This window comes from Leptonychotes weddellii, chromosome 12 (assembly GCF_054177405.1).
Source record: "Leptonychotes weddellii isolate Sample4059 chromosome 12, ASM5417740v2, whole genome shotgun sequence".
Taxonomy (NCBI): domain Eukaryota; kingdom Metazoa; phylum Chordata; class Mammalia; order Carnivora; family Phocidae; genus Leptonychotes; species Leptonychotes weddellii.
Window position 1 is genome coordinate 33,908,958 of NC_138380.1, and position 20,572 is coordinate 33,929,529.

At 40.7% G+C, this 20,572-nt stretch overlaps 1 protein-coding gene across 6 annotated transcripts in view; it reads left to right on the forward strand.

The window, feature by feature from the left end:
* The window catches only part of DOCK4 (dedicator of cytokinesis 4), a 417,063-nt gene that overhangs the window by 359,620 nt on the left and 36,871 nt on the right, over window positions 1-20,572 (forward strand). For all 6 annotated transcript variants that reach the window (XM_081800230.1, XM_081800232.1, XM_081800233.1 and 3 more), the window contains 5 exons: window positions 1,298-1,391; window positions 10,039-10,187; window positions 11,881-11,967; window positions 13,755-13,859; window positions 19,038-19,179. In XM_081800230.1, coding sequence (XP_081656356.1) covers window positions 1,298-1,391; window positions 10,039-10,187; window positions 11,881-11,967; window positions 13,755-13,859; window positions 19,038-19,179 — 577 coding nt within the window. The remainder of the gene's footprint in view (window positions 1-1,297; window positions 1,392-10,038; window positions 10,188-11,880; window positions 11,968-13,754; window positions 13,860-19,037; window positions 19,180-20,572) is intronic.

Here is a 20,572-nt window from a genome sequence, read left to right on the forward strand (position 1 = left end):
ATAAATTGGAAGAAAAAAATCTATGAGGCATTCAACTAAATGTCAGTGTCTCAAGGTTATAAGAGTTCTCATATTGGAGAACAGACACTATTAGGTAGTGGACAGAAAGTACATTTGACAGAAGGTCCGCAGGCTTGAAGCCAAGTGCAACTTAAGCAACCACATTGGCTCTTTGGTTCATCACCAGAGCCCTGTCTAGCTAATCAGTTTCAAAGATTTTTAGAATTCCTGGTCTTTCCCCCTTAAGGAAAACCTGTCACTCCTTCAGGTCAACTGGATTTATCCCCCTATCACTGCTCATTTTCCCTTCTTCCCCATACCAGCGAGGATCAGTCAACAACAGTGATAACAGTTCAGAGGGCTTGTGCAGCGATTTCATAATGCACAATGATCTGCTAACAATAAGTGCCCCATTTAGAACCTCACGACATCCTGCTTTTGCTGGAACTTAATGTCATGTACGTTTTTGTTCCTATATTTACTAAGTTCAGTGAGGGCTAAGGTACTTTGTAGGATGTGGTGAAGGAGTACGTGTGGGTGTTTATAGCTTACAGCTTTAAAGAGCCAACATAATGTGTCCAGGTATGTCAAAGTTGAATCTTTCATAACTAATGTTAAAACATTTTAGAGAAGGTTAGTAAGATCCAGATACTTTTTTAAAAATAAAATATCTTCGATAAGCATGCCCCTCTAATAATAGTTTGAAATCTCTTGTTAATAATCCCTTTACTGGAGATTTTGAAACTCCAACACAAGTAAGAAACTCAGAATAATACCTTACCAATAAAGAGCATTTTCATTTACCCTCTTTTATGTGATTCTTCAGGGGAAGAAAAAATGCTTTTACATTATTTTTATTCATCCTTACCTATAGATCTTAGAAACTTTTTTTTTCTTCAGAGCAAATATGTTTACAATTTGAAATTAAGCTATCCTTTGAATATCGGTGCTCAGGTTTAGTAAGCAGATTCATCTGTTATGTTATTTTTAGTATTTTTTTAGTTGAATAGGCAGTAACACTAACAAAAAAATAATAGAGTACCAAAGAAATGTGAGTCGCTGGCAGTAACACTCCCCAAGTATTACGAGCTTATCCAATAATTGCTAAGTAATGTTTAACACAGTGTTGCATTAAAAGTATATCACTGGGCCTCCTTCCTTAATTTTTAAAAAGACATTTATATGGAAAAATACATCCATTCTTACAGTTCCAGACACGGAACTTCACAGAGTAAAAAGCAGCTGTTTGCAGGTCTAACTGTTGAGGAATGATCCGTACTTGTATGCTTCTTTACAGAACTTCTATAAGACTGAACTAAACAAGGAAGAGATGTATATACGCTACATCCACAAACTCTATGATCTGCATCTCAAAGCGCAAAACTTCACAGGTAATTCTGTCTTTTGGCTCAGGCTGAGGAGAGTGGGCTGGACACTGGTCACTCCTTTGCTTTGGATAATTAGAGCTGAGGACTCAAGCATTTGTACTTTGAAATTGAAATTTTTAATTGGATCTATGTTTCTAGGTACTTCATTTTAATTTACTGGCTTTTTTACTATATCTCTTGGCATTGTTTTTTAGAGGTTGCTTTTGGGAGTACAAAATGCATATCTCACTTCTCATCATACTTACAGTTGGTATTTTACCACTTCAAGTTAAATAACATTATGTTGTAGTTGTCCTACGTATTACGTGTGCATACATTGAAAACCCCACCGGATAAAGTAATTTTTACTTTAACAGTTATACCTATTTTAAAGAATTTAAGAGGATTAAATAGTCTGTCAAATTTGTTCATATATTTACTGTTTGTGTTGCTCTTTCTTCCTTCATGGAAGTTCTCAGTTCCTCTTTGTTACTGTTTTTATTCAACCTAAAGAACTTGTCTTCATATTTCTTTTAAAGTAGATCCAGTGGTGGGGCGCCTGGGTGGCTCAGTCGTTAAGCGTCTGCCTTCGGCTCGGGTCATGATCCCAGGGTCCTGGGATCGAGCCCCGCATCGGGCTCCCTGCTCTGCGGGGAGCCTGCTTCTCCCTCTCCCACTCCCCCTGCTTGTGTTCCCTCTCTCGCTGTGTCTTTCTCTGTCAAATAAATAAAAATCTTTAAAAAAAAAAAAAAAGTAGATCCAGTGGTGAGGGGCACCAGCGTGGCTCAGCCAGTTGGGCGGCTGACTCTTGGTTTCTGCTCAGGTCATGATCTCACAGTTGTGGGATTAAGCCCCAAGTAGGGCTCTGGGCTCTGTGCTCAGTGTGGAGTCTGCTGCGGATTCTCTCTCCCTCTCCTTGTCTCTCTTTCTCTTTCTTAAATAAATAAATAAAATCTTTAAAAACAAAACAACAACAAAAAAGTAGATCTAGCAGTGAAGAATTTCTCATTGTGTTCCTTCATCGGAGAATGTCTTCATTTTGCCTTCATCCCTGAAGGATACGTTTGCTGGATATTGAATTCTAGTTCGATAGTTCTTTTGTTTCAGTATTTGAAAAATGTTGCTGTGCTGTCTTCTGGCCTCCATGGTTTCCTATGAGAGATCAGCCGTCATCTAAATTGTGTCCCTGTGTGTAATGTATAAGTTTCTCTGCTTGCTTTCAAGACTTTATCTTTGGTTTCCAGCAGTTTGATTATGATGTATATGGGCATGGCTTTCTTTAAGATTATCCTGTTTGGGTCCATGGTGTTTCTTGAATTTACAGACTTATTTCCTTCACCAGATTTGGGAATTTTCAGGCATTATTTCCTCAAATGTATTTTCTGCACTGGTCCTTCTCTTTTGGAACTAGAAGGGACATGAATGTTAGGCCTTTTGGTATTGTTCTGTAAGTTCTTGGGGCTCTGTTCATTTTTTGTCCCAATTTTTCTTCTTTCTTGTTCAAATTAGGTAATTTCTACTGGTCCATTTGCAAGTCCAGATTCTTCTGTGCCATTTCCATTCAGCTACTGAGCCCTTCCAGTGAAATTTTAATTTTTGTTACTGTATCACCTGTTTCTAAAATTTCCTTTCCCATTTTTGCTTTTTTTTCTTTTCTTTTCTTTTCTTTTTTTTAGCTTCCATTTCTTTGTAGGGAAATTGTATCTTTCTGTTCAAGAGTGTTCCCTTTTACTTTAAGGAGCATGGTTATAATAGCTGCTTCATAGTATTTATCTGTAAATCCAACAACTGAATCTTGGGATGGGCATCTGTTAATTGCCTTTTCCCTTTGAAACTTTTCAGTTATCCTGTTTCTTTGAATGTCAAGTCATTTGGGGTTGTTTCATGAACATTTTGAATATTATGAGACTCTGGGTTCTGTTAAAACCTTCTGGAGAATGTTGAGGGGTTTTGTTTTGTTTTGTTTTGTTTTGTTTTAATTTCAGCAGACAGTCCGGTTAGATTCAAACCTCAAGTCCTAAACCACCTTCTGAAGGTTGTGATTCCAATGTCCACTTAATTTTCAAAGCCTTCGCCGTACTCTTCTGGTCTGTCCCGCATATATGTCACCCAGGGAGAGCCTGGGACCTAACCAGGGGTCCGTACCATAGTTCATTTCTCAAAAGCTTTGTTATGTTGATTCTGGTCTGTTCAGTGTACGTGCAACTTGCAAGTGAGCCCAGGACATCATACACAACATTTAAAAATCCCTTTCTCTATGTGCCTCCTCTCTATGATCTTCCTCACTTTTCCTATCTCCCAAGGGCTCCTTTTCCTAGCACTCTCACTTAATCGGAGCCAAATTAGTCAAAGCCAAGACTTGATCCTCCCCACACCGTGATGCATTCCCTATAGCTGGTCTTCCTGGGGGCCAAGCACTGAACATAAAAAAGCCGGGGATGCCTCTGCTTCCACTGTGAAGCCTTCCCTGTGTGCACCGCAGCTTTGTGCCGTGTTCCCAGGACTTGGGGGGAGGCTAGAAGGTCAAAAGGACTCCATCCCCCAGAAGGGTCCTCTTCTCAACCCTCTGACCAGAGGAAATTTCCTGGGAGCTTTTCTTTCCGTTTCCCTTTGTGGTTCCAGGAGACCAGGACGGCAAAGCCAGGAGATATGAAAGGCAAAAAAATAAAAACTGCGAACTCACTATTTTATGATCATTCTTTGAGTATTGATTTTCTTACTCTGCCCACCTTCTCTTATTTACTCTTCAGAATCCTCCAAGAGTTACCTTATATATCATGCCTAGGGTTTTTAGTTGGGGAAAGATACGATACAAGGTGCTCACTACATCGTAACCAGAAAAGAACCCTTTAACTGGATGTAGGAACTATAAATCTGAGTCTTTTGCCTCACCGTTCCTCCCAGGAACTCCTGAATTGTGGTCCCTCCTCCAGCTTTAAAAGAAAGCAGTCCTTTCTGAGATGGTCCTTGTGTGGCCAGATTTTAAATAATGCTTCCAGCTAGTTTCACTGTATCGATTAACAGCATCACTCTCTTCTCAGTGTGGAGATCTTGATGTTCTCTTTGGTATCTCTGAGCCTCCCTCAAATAATCAGTCACCATGTTCTGTTGATTTCCCTTCCTAACAATCTCTCAAAACCACGTCCTTTTCATTGTTCCCACTCAAGCTGCCTCCATTAGGCCCTCATCATCTCACACCTGGGCTGTTTCTTAATTAGCACCAGAGCAGGGGACAGAAACTACAGCCTGCAGACCAACCACCTGATTTTGTGAAGAAAGTTTTATTAGAACTCAGCCACACCCACTTAAGCGGCCATGGTCTGTGGCTTCTTCTGTACCTACAAAAGGCAGAACTGAGTAGTTGCAGTGACCATGTGGCCTGCAAGCTAGATTATAAATCGTTATAAGTTATTATAATTATAAAGTTTTTACTGTCTGGCCCTTTAAGACAATTTCACCAGCCCGTTCTCTAGATATAACTGTTTTCAGTTGGTATCTTCTACAAAAAAAAAAAAAGTTCAAACTCTTTATTCAAGGTCCATCGTAATAAAACCAACACCACCTATCTCTGCAGCCTCATCTTACCACTTGGACTACATTCCTTGTCTCCATCCTTCAGGGCGTGTGCTTTTACCATCTTTTCCCAGACTTCTTTTCCTTTTCTTTCCCACGGCAACTCCATGCCCCCCCACCACCCCTCTCCCATGGGCTGAGTTCATGATTCCAACTCTTTTTCCACTGCACCTTTTTCAGGCTTCATTAAAGTACTTACCACATTGGGGCACCTGGGTGGCTCAGTTGGTTAAGCGACTGCCTTCGGCTCAGGTCATGATCCTGGAGTCCTGGGATCGAGTCCCACATCAGGCTCCCTGCTCAGCAGGGAGTCTGCTTCTCCCTCTGACCCTCCTCCCTCTCATGCTCTCTGTCTCTCATTCTCTCTCTCGCAAATAAATAAAATCTTAAAAAAAAAAAAAAAGTACTTACCACATTGTTTTTAACAGTTATATAAGAGGTGTGTTTGTGTGTGTGTGTGTTTGTATGTATATGTAGGTAGATAGCTAAAAGGTGAATTCCTTGAAGACAGAGATGATGTTTTCTTCTTAGTTTTCTCATTTCAGTGTCCAGCAATGTGAGTTTTTTTTCTTTAGAGAGAGAGAGCGAGCACACGTGCGCAAGTGGGGATAGGGCAGAGGGAGAGGGAGAGAGAGAATCTCAAGGCCTGACACCCAGCGCAGAGCCTGACACTGGGCTGGATCTCACGACCCTGAGATCATGACCTGCACCGAAACCTAGAGTCTGATGCTTAACTGACTGAGCCACCCAGGTGCCCCTGCAACATGAGATTTAAATAAATGCATCACCAATAAATTTACTCAGTTAAATTTTAAGACCTGCAGAGATTTTTTTCCTTCAATATTGATATTCCTGAGTCACTAAGGAAGTCCCAGTATCTCTTCACACAGATGTGTTGATGGTTTTGGTTAGACTAAAATTTTGGAGGTATGTTGTCTGAGAGTTTAAATGACTATTTTTATAGTAGTTAGTAGCCAAATTTTGAGAGAAATGGTGAGCGTAGTTTTTATAGCTATGAAAACTACCTAGTGGACTTATTTTAAAGTCCATTAAAAAAGAAATGAGGGAGGGAACTAAGGACAAGCTCTTCCAGCTACATAACTGTTCTCTGAAACAGAGTCCAAATCTGTCTGATTATATTTTAGAAATGGGCAAATAGTTTTTCTTTAATTTGTTTACTGAACTTGCGGTATTTATGTTCCCCAAAGTCATAAGAAATAAGTCCTCCTCCCCTGCAACATTTTACTCATCACTCCTCTGTCCTCATTTTTATGTGTCCTTGAAGAAAGTGAAATTAATGGGGAAACTTTTCTATCTTTATAGGATTCTGTTTAAATGGCTTTAACCCTTTGCAGCCTTTTGTGACAGTACTCTCCATTCCTAATTCATCTCTAGTCTTCTCCTATGGTTTTTTCTTGTCTCATGTGGATGTCCTCCCTGTACACTTGTCAAGATGATGGAGCGAGATGGCCCATGTTTAATTATGCGGCGATGCCTTTTGTCCAAAATTCTAAATACTTTTTAAAAAGATGGCTGGAAATTTGGGATGTGATTCATTCTTCCCTCTTCAATACATACTATTGTCTTCTTAAGATGCAGAAGAATAAATACCCGACGTATTGCACTAAAACATCTACAGTTTGCTAATGTGTTTAAAATCAGCCTCAGTAGTCTCCTGTGTCGGTCACGCCTCCAAGGTATATCTGTGTGCTTTCACGTAAAGTTTCTACAGCTTCCTTCACACACACCATTGACCCCTGAGAGACATCATCCTTTTCCGGAATCAGATTCTGAGACAGCTGTCATTTATTCCACACCTTTCCATGTCACCATTCAGTCATTGGTCAGCTTCTTCTGATGGCTTGCCAATTCCTGCTTGTCCTTCCAGACTCCACAGGGGCACACCCACCCCTCATCTTCTGTCTCACCCCTGAACCACCCCAGGGCAAGCATGATTTGGAAAGCAGTTGAGATGGACTAAAAACCCTTCATTGCCCCCAACCCTTGTAGTTTTTTTTATTATGGTAAAATATACACAACATAGAATTTACCGTCTGAACCGTTTTTACGTGTACAGCCCAGTGGCCCGAAGTACGATTCCCATGGTTGAGCAACCATCCCCGCTCTCGGTCTCCAGAACTTTTTCATCTCCAGAAACTGTGTACCCATGAAACAGTAACCTCCCATTTTCTCCTCCCCCCAGTCCCTGGCATCCACCATTCTACTTTCTGGCTCCGTGAATTTGACCTTCATGGCCCTTTCAGTCACTCCCTGTGGGCAGCTGAAGGCTTCAGCCGGGGGAAGGGGTTCGCTTGGTCCTTTTCATCCTTTTCACTAGGAAATGATTACTCGCAAGGGTATTTTTTGAGTTGTCGGGTACTGGGGGAGACACAAAAGAAACCTGAGAGACAAAAGTGATCATTCTAGAGCTGTGTATTAAGAGAAAAGGGAGTTATTCAGCAGTGCAGGGCCAAAGCTTGAGGGAGCGGTCGGTAAGAGGCTGCAGTTGTCACCCATGTGGTAAAGGAAGGGAACCATGGATTATTCACACAGATAGAGGAACAAGGACACACATAGGGCTTTCTTAGATGCTTGGCATTTATTGTAAGGATATGTGGGGAGTTAAAGATCAGGAAGTCATCTCAGGAGGTCTCAGAAAACTAGAAAGCTGTTCAGATACAGCACAGATTTGACCGTCATTATTGTCATTCTTGTCCCATCAAAAGCCGTCTTCCTTGGCAACCTGCATTGTGGCAATTCAGCTCTGTTTCTGCATCCGCCAATTAACCAATACCCTTTAGCCGATACTCTCCTCTGGCCGTGTCGCATACAACTGCGACAGATAGAATTTGACTAGTGCCCATGAAAACAGAAGGTACCTCTGTCCCCGTTTGGGCAGCTTTCTGGTACAGCTGCCTCCGGATCAGGATGCATCTTGTTTCATTCAGCAAAAGCTGATGATGGGGTCAAGGGGCTCCAACCAGGGAGGCTGGAGGCTTCTTAGGAGAAACATCGGTGAGCTCCTTCTTACGTGTACTATGAGGAGGGACAGTGGGGAATGTGAGCAGAGGTTGGTAGGGACCAGATCATGGCCAGCCTTCTCTGTCCCTTTAGGAAGCCTACATTTACTGTTAGCTACTGCGAGTCACTGGCTACTTTGAATCAGGGGAGCAATATGATCCTTTGCAGTTGAAAGATCATACTGGTAACCATGTGCAAACTGAACAGAGGGGAATAAGAGACTGCTGGTGGGGTATGAAAGCTTTTGCAGTTATTGAAGCCAGGAGACTAAGCTCACCAGGGGTAATTAAGAAGAAAAAAGGCCAGAGCCTGTGCCTCACAGGACTTCCACAAGTAAGAGGCAAGAGAAAAGTGATAGGGACCCAGGCCTTTCTTCCTACAACTACATTTTACACACTGAGATGGCCAAATCATAGTAATAGGACTTAACCTGCCACTTTAGAGCTTTATGTGTAGTTACTCTTAAGGCAAATAAATGAAGATTAAGAATGACTATTTATTGATATTTTGTGAAAAGCTACTATTACATCTTTTCTTTTTTTTTTAAGATTTATTTATTTATTTTAGAGGGAGAGAGCACGAGCGGGAGGGGCAGAGGGAGAAGGAGAGAGAATTTCAAGCAGACTCTGCGCTGAGTGTGGAGCCCCACGTGGGGCTGGAGCTCATGACCCTGAGATCATGACCCAAGCTGAAATCAATAGTTGGACACCCAACTGACTGCACTACCCAGGTGCCAACTATTACATCTTTTAAGAGACATACAGGGATGGTAATTAAATGGATTAATAACATAAGGGTTTGTCTACTTTATTCCATTTAATAAATGAGTTGGCTATTCTAATATTAAAGGAAAAAATAATTATTGGAGTCCTTCATCAGTGACAATGGAACCGTGGTTCCTATTGATTTGTTTGGCCATATTTAAGATTCAGGAAGAGACCTGCAGAATGGCAAGTACTCTATGAAATGCACTACCTGTCAACTGTGCTTAAGCCTATGGATTACCATTTCCATGTGTGTATACAGAATATCACCTCTTGGGTGCCTGGGTGGCTCAGTCAGTTAAGCGTCTGCCTTCGGCTCAGGTCATGAGCCCGGGGTCCTGGGATAGAGCCCCAAATCGGGCTCCCTGCTCTGTGGGGAGCCTGCTTCTCCCTCTCTCTCCGCCTGCTGCTCTGCCTACTTGTGCTCTCTCTCTATCTCTCCGTGAAATAAATAAAAAATCTTTTAAAAAAATATTTTAGAATATTACCTCTTTACATGTTCTCCCAAGAAATCCCAACTGCACCAAACATGTAATGACTTAAGTAACTTTTACTGAAGATTTGTGGGGCCAATTGAGGGTCATACCACACAACACACAATAGTCGTCTCTCTCTGTGTCTCTGTCTGTCTGTCTCTCTCTCTCACACACACACACACACACACACTTCTTACCAACACTTCTGCCCTTTCTAATCCCTCCTCTGTTACTAGATTTTTTTTTTTTCTTTTTCTTCTCTGCATTTAGCTCCTCTCTGGCTTCTTTGTCACTCCCAAATTCTGCCTATACCCTAACCCTGCCACCAAACACTATTTTCAAATTTTTCAGCCTTTTCTTATCAAAAAGAATTTAATTACCATTTTTTGTTTCCTAATCACATCCTTTGGAAGATGCCCATAGTCTCACCCCAAGGGATTTACCAGTGAACTTCCCCAACAGTCAAAGGCATGTCTCCCTATTTCTTTGAACAAGCTCCAACAATATATCCTTAAACATTTTTATTATGCCAGCAGCGTACAGGCATTGTAGAAACAAGGAAGAGGGATGGGAAGAGAAGGCAAGAAAGAGAAAGAGAGAAGTGAGGGGAAGAATGAACATAGGGAGCCAAAAGATGAAATACAAATCTCTGATAATTCCATCTTCCAGGGGGAAGTCATCACTCACTAACTGGCTCTTGCATATATCCTGAACATTTTTCTTCATTATCATGAAATTCAAAAAATATTTTTTCCAATTTGCCCCAAACCAGCCCCATTGGAGGGGAGGCTGTTCAGGGGTCCTGTCTTGATCATTGCCTTCCCACTCAACTTTCAGAGGCTGCATATACTCTCCTGTTATACGATGAGCTGTTGGAATGGTCCGATCGGCCCCTCCGGGAGTTCCTGACCTACCCTATGCAGACAGAATGGCAGCGCAAGGAGCACCTGCACCTGGCTATCATCCAAAATTTTGACCGAGGCAAAGTAAGTAGCCCTACCCACCCACGGCCTCTCTCAAGGTGGTCTGTTGGTGTCATGTTACCTTTCATTTATAGTTTTTTCATGCCCACCTCAAGCCAGGCACCCTCAGATTTTAATGTGCATTAAAAACACCCAGGAGTTTGCTGAAATTCCCAGGTCCCACCTCTGGACATTCTGATTGGGCATGTCTGGCATGGGACAGGGGATTTTGTGACTTGAACAAGGACTTGAGATTGCAATGTGTACAAATTGGGGCCTATACTCTGAAAAACACTGGTCCGTAGGTTTTGACACCCAGGTATCCTATTCTCTGAAAAACCATTATCACCCCTCACCTATCTCCCCAGGTTAGCATGTATTCTGCCCCATTCCACCCCATTCCACTTTTTTGGTAAGGCAAAATAAACGAAACTAACTTTGTTTAAAGAATGTTATGGCATCCCGTCATAGTTTTAAGAGATGCCACGGGGTATCAAAAAACCTCACTGACTTGACGATGCCATTCAGCCCATTACCTCACTCCACCCCATCTCCCTCTTCAAGGTCTTGCAATACCCTTTAGGAAGACTTAAGAATCTGACAACAGTTGTTTATTTGATTTGAACATTTGGATGCTTTTGGTGTCTTCGATTTAAATATATCTCTCAAAATGCCAAGGTTAAACAGGAGACTAAAATACAAACAGTTGCTGTCATTCTTTTACAAAATATAATTGCATAATTTGATGCAAGGAAATTGCCTCTTTCCTATCCTCCTTTATTATGTACCTAAATACCCTGACATATCATTTGTTACATTAATAGCAAGGAAATGCCTTTGCATCCTCCTCCAGTGAAGTTTCCATCTATAGGATAAGTTGTTATAAAATCCCGGTTCTGCTTATCTTGGCCCTTCCAAGGGGTTTTTGCTTAGATCGGGAGTTACAAACTATGGCCCCTGGGTCAAATGGCTCACCACCCACCATTTTTGTACTGCCCACATTCTAAGAATTGCTTTTACATTTTTAAGTGTTTGAATGATACCACAAGGAAAAGAATATCTGACAGATGAAAATTACATGAAATTCACATTTCAGTGTCCCTAGATGATAGTTTTATTGCAACACAGACAAGCTTATCCATTTTGGCTGCTTTTGTGCTTTAATGGTGGAGTTGGGTAGTTGTGACAAAGCCTGAATTATTTACTGTGTGGCCTTGTGCAGAAAAGTTTGCTGACACTTGGGCTAGACGAAAGAATTTTTGCATTTCTGCTGAAAGTAACCAGCTGGGTTAGATCCTCACAATTTACAAGTGCAATTGAGCCAAGCAAGGAATCCAGCTGTGGATAATTGGGCCTTAGGGGTCAATGGTAATTCCCTCCTTAGCACCGAGGGCCCATTTATTCATCTACTTGGCCATGGTGGAACTGTAGTTATTTCAAGACGATGATTCTGAAATGGCACCGGAAAATGTTTCCACACCATATGTTAATGCCTGTTGTGGTGGATTATATTTTCTCACTTCCTAAGGATTTTTAATAATTTACATGTTCAATGCATGCTGTTATCAAGCTTAAAGTGGCAGTGATACTATTAAAGGTAGATTATAAAGATTAAGAAGTAAGGCTTGATGATCTGAAAGCAGTCCCACCCTGACCTCTGGGTGAAAATAAGTAAATGTCGTGGGCATCAGCATTCATATCATTCGTTTGTCCACAGTGTTGGGAGAACGGCATCATCTTGTGCCGGAAGATTGCAGAGCAGTATGAGAGTTATTATGACTACAGAAACCTGAGCAAGATGAGGGTAAGGAACCTGGATGCATACTAATCAGGCAATGGCATCCTTTTTTCATTAACTTTCCAGTATCGTTCTATAAAATTAACTCTGTGATCGTCTCGACCTGTCTTGCAGAAAGCTTTTTTAAGAGCAGTCTTTCCTCTGCAGCATACTCAGCTACTTACACAGAGAAATAGCAAGTGCTTCTGATTAGTAAACAGAAGCGAGCCTTTGATCTCTTCTAAACATCACACCTGAAATGTAAAATCTAATCCATGATTAATTCTTTTAGTTTATTGAGGAGAAATCTCCACACTGTTCAAAGAGCTTCTCACTTGTATGCAGATCTGTACCACAAAATACTATTCTTAGTCCCATAATCTGCACAGCAAAATAGTAGGCATGGCTAGCTGACCCATTTCTGTTTCAGGGCTAAATTCTATAGGTGTCATCTCTCCTTAGCTTCAGCAACGTGTTTTACGTTGAACGTGAACCAAGGTCTTAGTACCCAGGAGCTCCGGGAGTTCGATATTCCGTGTCCCTGAGCCAAACGTTTTGTCCCTTCTCTTCTTTTCAGGGTCAAATGGGTCGCTCTTGCACTCTGAGCCCTTACTCTTAAGAGCCATGAGCATTTTGTGTCCTCTTATACTTAAGCTCCGCAGGGTTTCTAAAATAGGAAGAAGATTATGATGTTGCCTTTTAATTCTGAGGTAGTGGTTTATGAGATGATATTGTCAACCTTTAACAGCTCATAAAATCCCTTACCCCACACGTAATTCATTCAGCCTGTAGGAACTGGTCCCGTGCTGCCAGTGTAGTATTTCATGCCAGTGGTTCAACGATGTTTCTCCCAGCATGAAAACCAAAGAGAAAAAAAAAAAACACCTTGTTTTAACTTCAGTCCATCATGCTGGCTCTGGCAGGCACTGCAGTTTTGTATGAAAACGTTTCTGTGCTTCTCTTGGCATACACCCCCTGTAACAGAAGCGAGGTTACAGTGTTTACCTGGGAGGGCCCTTGGGTACCATAGTCACTCCGATTTTTATAAACCCAAAGCATTACATTTCATGCCAACTGCTCTTTGGGGTGCTGTTACTGGGGGCGGGTGGGGGGAGAAGTTTTCAAGAGCAGTATTAGTCTTTCTGCATAAACCCTGGGGATGATAATACCGTGAATGGAAAGCCATAAGCTTTATGTGCTTCGTAGTGCCAGCATTGTGAGGGACACACTTAAGAGCTTTCAGCCCAGACAGCACTTTGCGCGATGGGTCTCCTTGGGTTTGGTTTATCCCTGTCCAACCTGTGCAAGCTTGCACCTTCCACATGTCCTGAATTACCATGACCAAGGAGAACCAAATCCACAGGTGAGTACATCTGGCACTAGAATTCTCCAGAAAGATTTGGCCTCTAATAGTTGGTTCATTTTTTAAAATTCATGTTCATATTCATTGTGAAGAAAATACTTTCTTGATAGGCTTTGTGCGTAGAAATTATTTTCTCTGGTGAGAACATGGAATAATATTTGATCCTTTAAAAGCAGGATCAGCAACCTGTAGCCTGTGGACCTGGCAGGACTGAGTAGTTGTGACAGGGACCATATGGCCTGAAAAGCCTGAACTCTTTATTCTCTGGCCATTTACAGAATAAGTTTGCTGTTCCCTCCCTTAAAGCACAGAAAGGGAGTGAAACCTTCTTTGCTGCAAACTGAAAACTACAGTGAAGTTCTCCTTTGTATAGAAGAAACATACTCTTCTATAAATAGGGAGAGCTGAAGGATGAGATGAAATTCTTAGAACTTCTCTTTTGCTTTCCTAGATGATGGAAGCCTCTTTGTATGACAAAATTATGGACCAGCAACGTCTTGAACCAGAGTTCTTCAGAGTTGGCTTTTACGGGAAAAAATTTCCATTTTTCTTAAGAGTAAGTTAAAACACTATTTAATTTGCTGTTATACTTCCAAAATAGATATCCCAGTCAAGGAAACTAAGATGTTTAATGGCATTTTGTCCTTTTAGTACAATAACATCATGAGATTTTTCCTTTAACTTTTTAGTGTGCAGAGACCATACTAAATCTAGAATACCTTGTTTTGAATAATTTCCCAAGCTATCAAATAATGATTTGATTTTTCTTGCTAAATTTCTAAATTCACTGTATCTTATGAGCCGTCTTTGGTAATTATAGCTGCTCCCCTGTGTGATTGATATTTACTCTTCTGTTCAGTCTGTGATTTCCATAGAGTTAGCACTAGAGAAAAATGGCAGGCGATGTCACGTAGCAACTCCCTCCAGAATCACATGAAGAGCCCAGTTAGTGGTTTTGTGAAAAGGTAAATGTCACCCAGCCAAGAGATCCCATTTATTGCTAGTACAAACTATTTCTGCCAAGGAAAATCTTCCAGACATTCGAAAGTACCTAGTGGATCATAAAATATTTGACTCTGTTCTTACCATTTTTTACATTGTGCCAAGTCATATGTCACACGCTTGAAGACTTACCTTAACCCTTCAGGGTATAACATCTTACTTACACTTACTTATATGAAAACACTGGTTGGGAGAGGAAATGTACCTCCCCAAGTAACTAAGGAGAAGTATCTGGAATAATTGAGTGAATTCATTACAAACTTTAGATCTCAGCATACAAATACTTTGGTGTTTGTGTTGCCCTGCATCCTGCTTTAACTGCCAGCACATATGAATAAATATAGGATTGGGGTACTTGGAGGAGAAAGATTGGACTGCATTATTTGTTTAATAATCATTAACTTAGCTCCCTTTTAGAATGAAAGTTTTATATGTATTTGTTTATTCATATATTTACATATAAAGTTTATATATATATATGTATATATATACATATACACTAAATATAGATCTGGAGTCCAAAATATCCAAACACCATAGGCAAAAATTCATTTTAGTATTACATCGAGCACACACTCAAATGACAGGTTGATTAAAATGACCATGTATTTCTGCCATGCAGACATAAGTAAAAAAATAAGTAAAAATCTCCTTGTTGGGTTAAAAGGGAATCTGCATGGTGGTGTACGTGGTCACAAGGCTGACTGTGCAGATGGATCTAAGGACAAAGGAAAGCTTGATTCTGGATCAAAAACAGAGACAGGTTTAGAACACTCTCTGACTTTGAAAGACTAAGTTTTGAAAGTGGACATTCTAGGCCCGGGCTGTCATCAGCAACCCCCTGCCCAGTGTACATGGCTAGGATCCAGGTGGTGAGTAGAAGGGGGACAGTCTGGCGCAGAGGGCTGGAGACTCCACAGGAGGGTCCAGACGTGACTCTGGTGCAGCAGACCCCCTTCCTTTCTCGGCTCAAAATCAGGCAAAGTAAAAGATTACTTTTTTTTTTCCACATCATACTCAGGGCTAATCGATCTGTTACATACGGTGGGTACAGTGTTTACGAGTCGTAATATTGCCTACAAAAGTATTTTAATTTCTTTTAAAGATCAGAAGAAAAATGAATTTTTTTGGTTGAAGAAATTGTTATAATGTCTATTAAGTTGTATATCAGACATTACATTATTATGTATTTATTTGTCCCTATACCAAATCAGTCAGTATGATTTTGTTTTAAGATTTTATTTATTTATTTAACAGAGATATAGAGAGAGAGCACAAGTAGGCAGAGAGGCAGGCAGAGGGAGAGGGAGAAGCAGACTCTCCACCGAGCAGGGAGCCCAACGTGGGGCTTGATCCCAGGACCCTGAGATCATGACCCGAGCCGAAGGCAACCTCTTAACTGACTGAGCCACCCAGGCGCCCCTCTCAGTATGATTTTTAATAAGTTTTTATAGAGGAAGGGGCCCACAAAAGTCATATTGTAGCCCTGATCAAATTCTGAGTTCAGCTAGCAAGTGCACTGTAAAGTGTCCTAGATGTTCATCTTGTAAATGAAACTGTGATAATTAAAAGTGTAAAGTTTTTTAAAAATCAGAAGAAGTTTAGGAGCCACAATTTTAAAGGGAATTTAGCAAATTAGAAAACTATATTGGCTAATAAAATAAATTTTGTTAGAAAGTCAATTAGAAAAAAATCAACCTATGTTATTAGTCTTTTCAAAACAGCTTTTCTAGATATAAATGGCATTTTCTTCAAAATGAAGAGAAGGGTCACCCTCTATTGGTTTCTAAAGGGCACCACACCCTTCGGAATCATGAGCTGGGCCTCTTTTTAGGAAATCATATTCTAGTCTGTCCTTCAATTAAAAAAAAAAAGCAAATATCAACATTAAAAATTTACTTGTTGATCAATTCCAAGATAATTTTTCAAGCTGCAGTAAATTAATACATTTACGTAAGTATATGATCTGAGTAGTTTTTTTACCCTCATGAAAAACTGACAATCTCTTTATGCACAGAATATCTCTGAATAGAGATTTGTCTGAGAAGAATGACCAAGGTCAAAGATGAGAGAGATTTACTTTTCATTGTATGCTCTGTACTGTTTGGGATTTTTTTTTTTTTTTTTTTTTACCATAGATCTGTATTTCCTTTTCAAAAGAAAAAGACAATAAAAAAAATTTAAGCATTAACAAATGTGACCCAGTAATTCCACTCTTAGGTATATACTCAAGAGAATTGAAAACATATGTCCCCACGAAGACCTGTACACAAATGTTCATAGTAGCACTAATCACTATTGCCAAAAAGTGGAAGCAGCCCAAATAACAATCAACCGATGAATGGATAAACAACATATGGTATATCCATGCAATGGAATATTTAGCAGTAAGAAAGGAATGAAGTACTGATATATGAACCTTAAGCATATCATGTTAAGTGAAAGAAGCCAGTAACAAAAGACTACATGTTGTATGATTCCATTTATTTGAAATGTCCAGAATCGACAATCCATAGAAACAAAGTAGATTAGTGGTTTCAGAGGCTGAGGGGATGTTGGAGGAAACGGAGTGATTGCTGATGGGTACGAGTTTCTCTTTGAGGTAATGAAAATGTTCTCACATTCAGCAGTGGTGATAGTTGGTCTGTGAATATACTAAAAACCTTCAAAAGGGTGTCTTTTATGGTATGTGAACTATATTTCAAAGCTGTGATTAAAAAAAAATGTATTGATGGGGGAAATGCTTTTAATTCCTTTTAATTTCTTGACAACTCCAATATCAGTCCCCAAATTTATTTTTATTTCAGAATGACTTCTTAACACCGTTGAATGATTATATGCTTAGAGTAACCCCTGATTTTATAAACTGCTGTAATATGTAAGCAGTGCCTTAAAAAGGCTGCAGTTATTAGAGTACTCGGATATTTATTTGGGGACTTCTATAATATGCACCATATATGTATGTATATTTATATACATACATATATATACATATGTAGTCTTATTTTATCAAGCAAATTTATTATCTTTTGAGTAGAATAAAAAATACATAGCATCAGAAGGCATACCTTCTTTTATCTAGACAGTTTTAAACATGGGATTGTGTGGGGGTCCTGATTTCTAGGTAGTCTGTCTTAGCCTGTGTTACCAAAGGATCATGATTTGGGGGTTTATGAGGAATTGTGACAGGCTTTCAGAGCCCACTCCCTGCTGTTTCCTCTGCAGCTGCTTTTTCTCGGCTGCAACCCTCAGCCCCCTGCCCCTGGCTCAGATTTCTTCCTTAGGGCATTTTGTGCAAGCATAGGAACCTCATCAGGCTGAGAAACGCTGAGAACCTTGGGCCTTAGCTAGCTCCCCCAGACCACGAACCACTCCCTCTTTCTCTTAAAGATCTTCAGGGCATGTCACCCACAACCTTTTGTGGTCCCAGTAGCAACTAGGAGTTTTTTCTGGCTGTACAGAGCTCAGGCCTTGGTCCCACACCTGAGCTTAAATACAGTACACATGAACAAAGTACAGAAGGATCTTGATCCTCAGTTCCCAGTTCTAAAACGGGGTGGGATGTGGGAGTGACTACCTCTCAAGTTTAGTGGGTTAAGTAAGATATGTACAGAGTGCCTTGTCATTGGCTGTTTTAAGCAGTTGGAACTTCATAACCATTAAGCTGGCAGAGTTCCCTCTTACCTAACCTGACCAGTAAGCTGCTTTATTTTATTTTATTTTTTTAAGATTTTATTTATTTGACAGAGAGAGCACAAGCAGAGGGAGAGAGAGGGAGAAGCAGACTCCCTGCTGAGCAAGGAGCCCAATGTGGGACTCGATCCCAGGGCCCTGGGATCATGACCCAGGCCGAAGGCAGCCGCTTAACCGACTGAGCCACCCAGGCGTCCCCAGTAAGGTGCTTTAAAGAAACCTGCCCACCTTTCCAGCTCTCTAGCCTACCTCAAGGATAACCTTCACCATTTTTACCTGAACGAGATACAGTCCTGGCCCACAGAGTACTTATACATCTTATAAAACAAAACAAACGAACAACAACAACAAAAAAAAAAAACAGGAAAAGAATGTATCCAACATTCGGCAAGTCCCTACAAACCCTAAATCTCAGTTTAGGCCAGTAAATAAGATTCTTGGCCACAGGAAGCTGAGCTGAGTTGGTGATGGCAGAGAAGTTTCCTGGGCCAGCCTTGCTGAGAGCAGGAGTACGAACAGGCTCAGTCTTCCTTTATTCCATGCCGGGATCCAGTGTGGAGGCCCATCTCTGTGGCCTTGATAAAGAATGCAATAAAATGCACTTTTGGAGATCGAATTTACTTTCTTTTCCTCCCTATTGAGACTTTATCCACTAAACTCTGATACCCAGCTTATATTAAAAAAAAAAATCTTTAACACATGTGCTCATCAGCATTTAGAGGGAACATGATTGCTTTGTTTCATGTTTTGGTGCTCTGAGAATCCGATGCCTCTTTGCACCTTATTAGCACACGATCCGGGAGGAGGGGCACGTGCTGGGGCCTCCGACCAAAAGCAATAGAGAGGGAAGCTCGGGATCCTTGCCTCGCATTTTTCACACCTGGGCAAATTTTTCAGACTGTTCTTGGGGGGGTTTTGTTACAGTGTATGGATGTGAGGCATGTGCTCACTTCCTGCCACGGCCCTCTTTTTTGGCTTCTTTCTGTAAGGAACGCACTCAATTACATGGCTCTCTTTTCTTTGTTTATTGCACCTCCAGAATAAGGAGTTTGTGTGTCGAGGGCATGACTACGAAAGGCTGGAGGCCTTCCAACAGAGAATGCTGAACGAGTTCCCCCACGCCATCGCTATGCAGCATGCCAACCAGCCCGACGAGACCATCTTCCAGGCGGAAGCTCAGTGTATCCACACCTAGACGGGCTGCATTGCAGTTAGGGCCACTGGCCGTTTGCTGCAGAGTGTTTTCCTGCAAGGTTGTTCAGCCTCTGGCCTCTTTGCCATGTTCTTACTCTCCCTCTTTCTCACTCATCTTGATTTTAGCTTAGCTCCTTCTGAACAGAAATGTTCTAGTTACTATCACAATGTCAGTTGAAAGGAAATCCCTTAAGGATTCTGGTAAAGAATTTTTTTTTTCCTTTTAATTAAAACTTTTCTATATCTCCACCCTGCTTTTAAAGCTCCTTTTAGTGATTTCCCTTAGAATAATTTTCCTCCAACATACCCTGTGGAAACTGCTTCAGTTGGAGGAAATAATAGCATTATATTTCCTGGCACATATCATTCACCCCCTTTTCCCTTGATATTTTTATTCTGGAAGGAAGTGCAGAGAAGGAGGTACCTTAGTATCTCTGGGGGATTCTTAGCCATGGCATTTTGGACAGCCTTTGATGATTGCTATGTAATTGACACTTTCATTATCTAAATACAAACAACTCAACTGAAATTATCCAGGCACTAGAAACAAAAGGAATTCACCCCAGCACTCCTTTGTGAATGCTTCTGTCTCCTCCCAAAACTTAAGATCTTGAAGAAGACAAGAAACTCCCATTGATAATCACGGATCCCATTTCAAAGTAGAAAATAAAATGCAACAGAAGCAAGAAATTACATAAGGGAAAAGATTTTGCTATCCTTCTTTGAATGAGAAGAGAAGAAGGTAAATATACAAGTAAATATGATACCCCTTTATTTTTTTAAATTTAAATTCAATTAGCCAACATATAGTACATCATTAGTTTTAGATGTAGTGTTCAATGATTCATATGATACCCCTTTAATGTAATTTTTTAAATATCAACTACAACAACACTCTGCTTATCAGTATAAGATTTGGGAGAGTGATACCACAAGTGTGGAAGGGCTGGAGACACAGAGCATCACACAGGTAAATATAAATCACTGTCAGAACTGGTTATTGTCTTTGGTCATGGTTGCATGGGTATTTATACATTATTTTACAAACAAACGTTAGTTAAGAGGGGCCATGCTTGGAATGTCTCTTAAGGATTAGAATAATACAATTCTGAGTACCTAAGATCCAAGCCATTCCCACCCACCCCCTACCAAGAAAAGAAAGAAGAAAAAAAAATCAGTGATAAATTCACACGTTATAGACATTTTAAACAGATACTTTGTCAGAATCACCTCCCTAAAACTAGTTCAAGGCCTGTAGTTTGAGAAATGATTTGTCATGAACTGAGTTCTTGGCCCCTTCTTGACATTTTTTAAATGACTTCGACCCGGTGGAAACACCAGATTGTTTACCCATTCTCTGCTCTCTGCCACAGCTCAGCT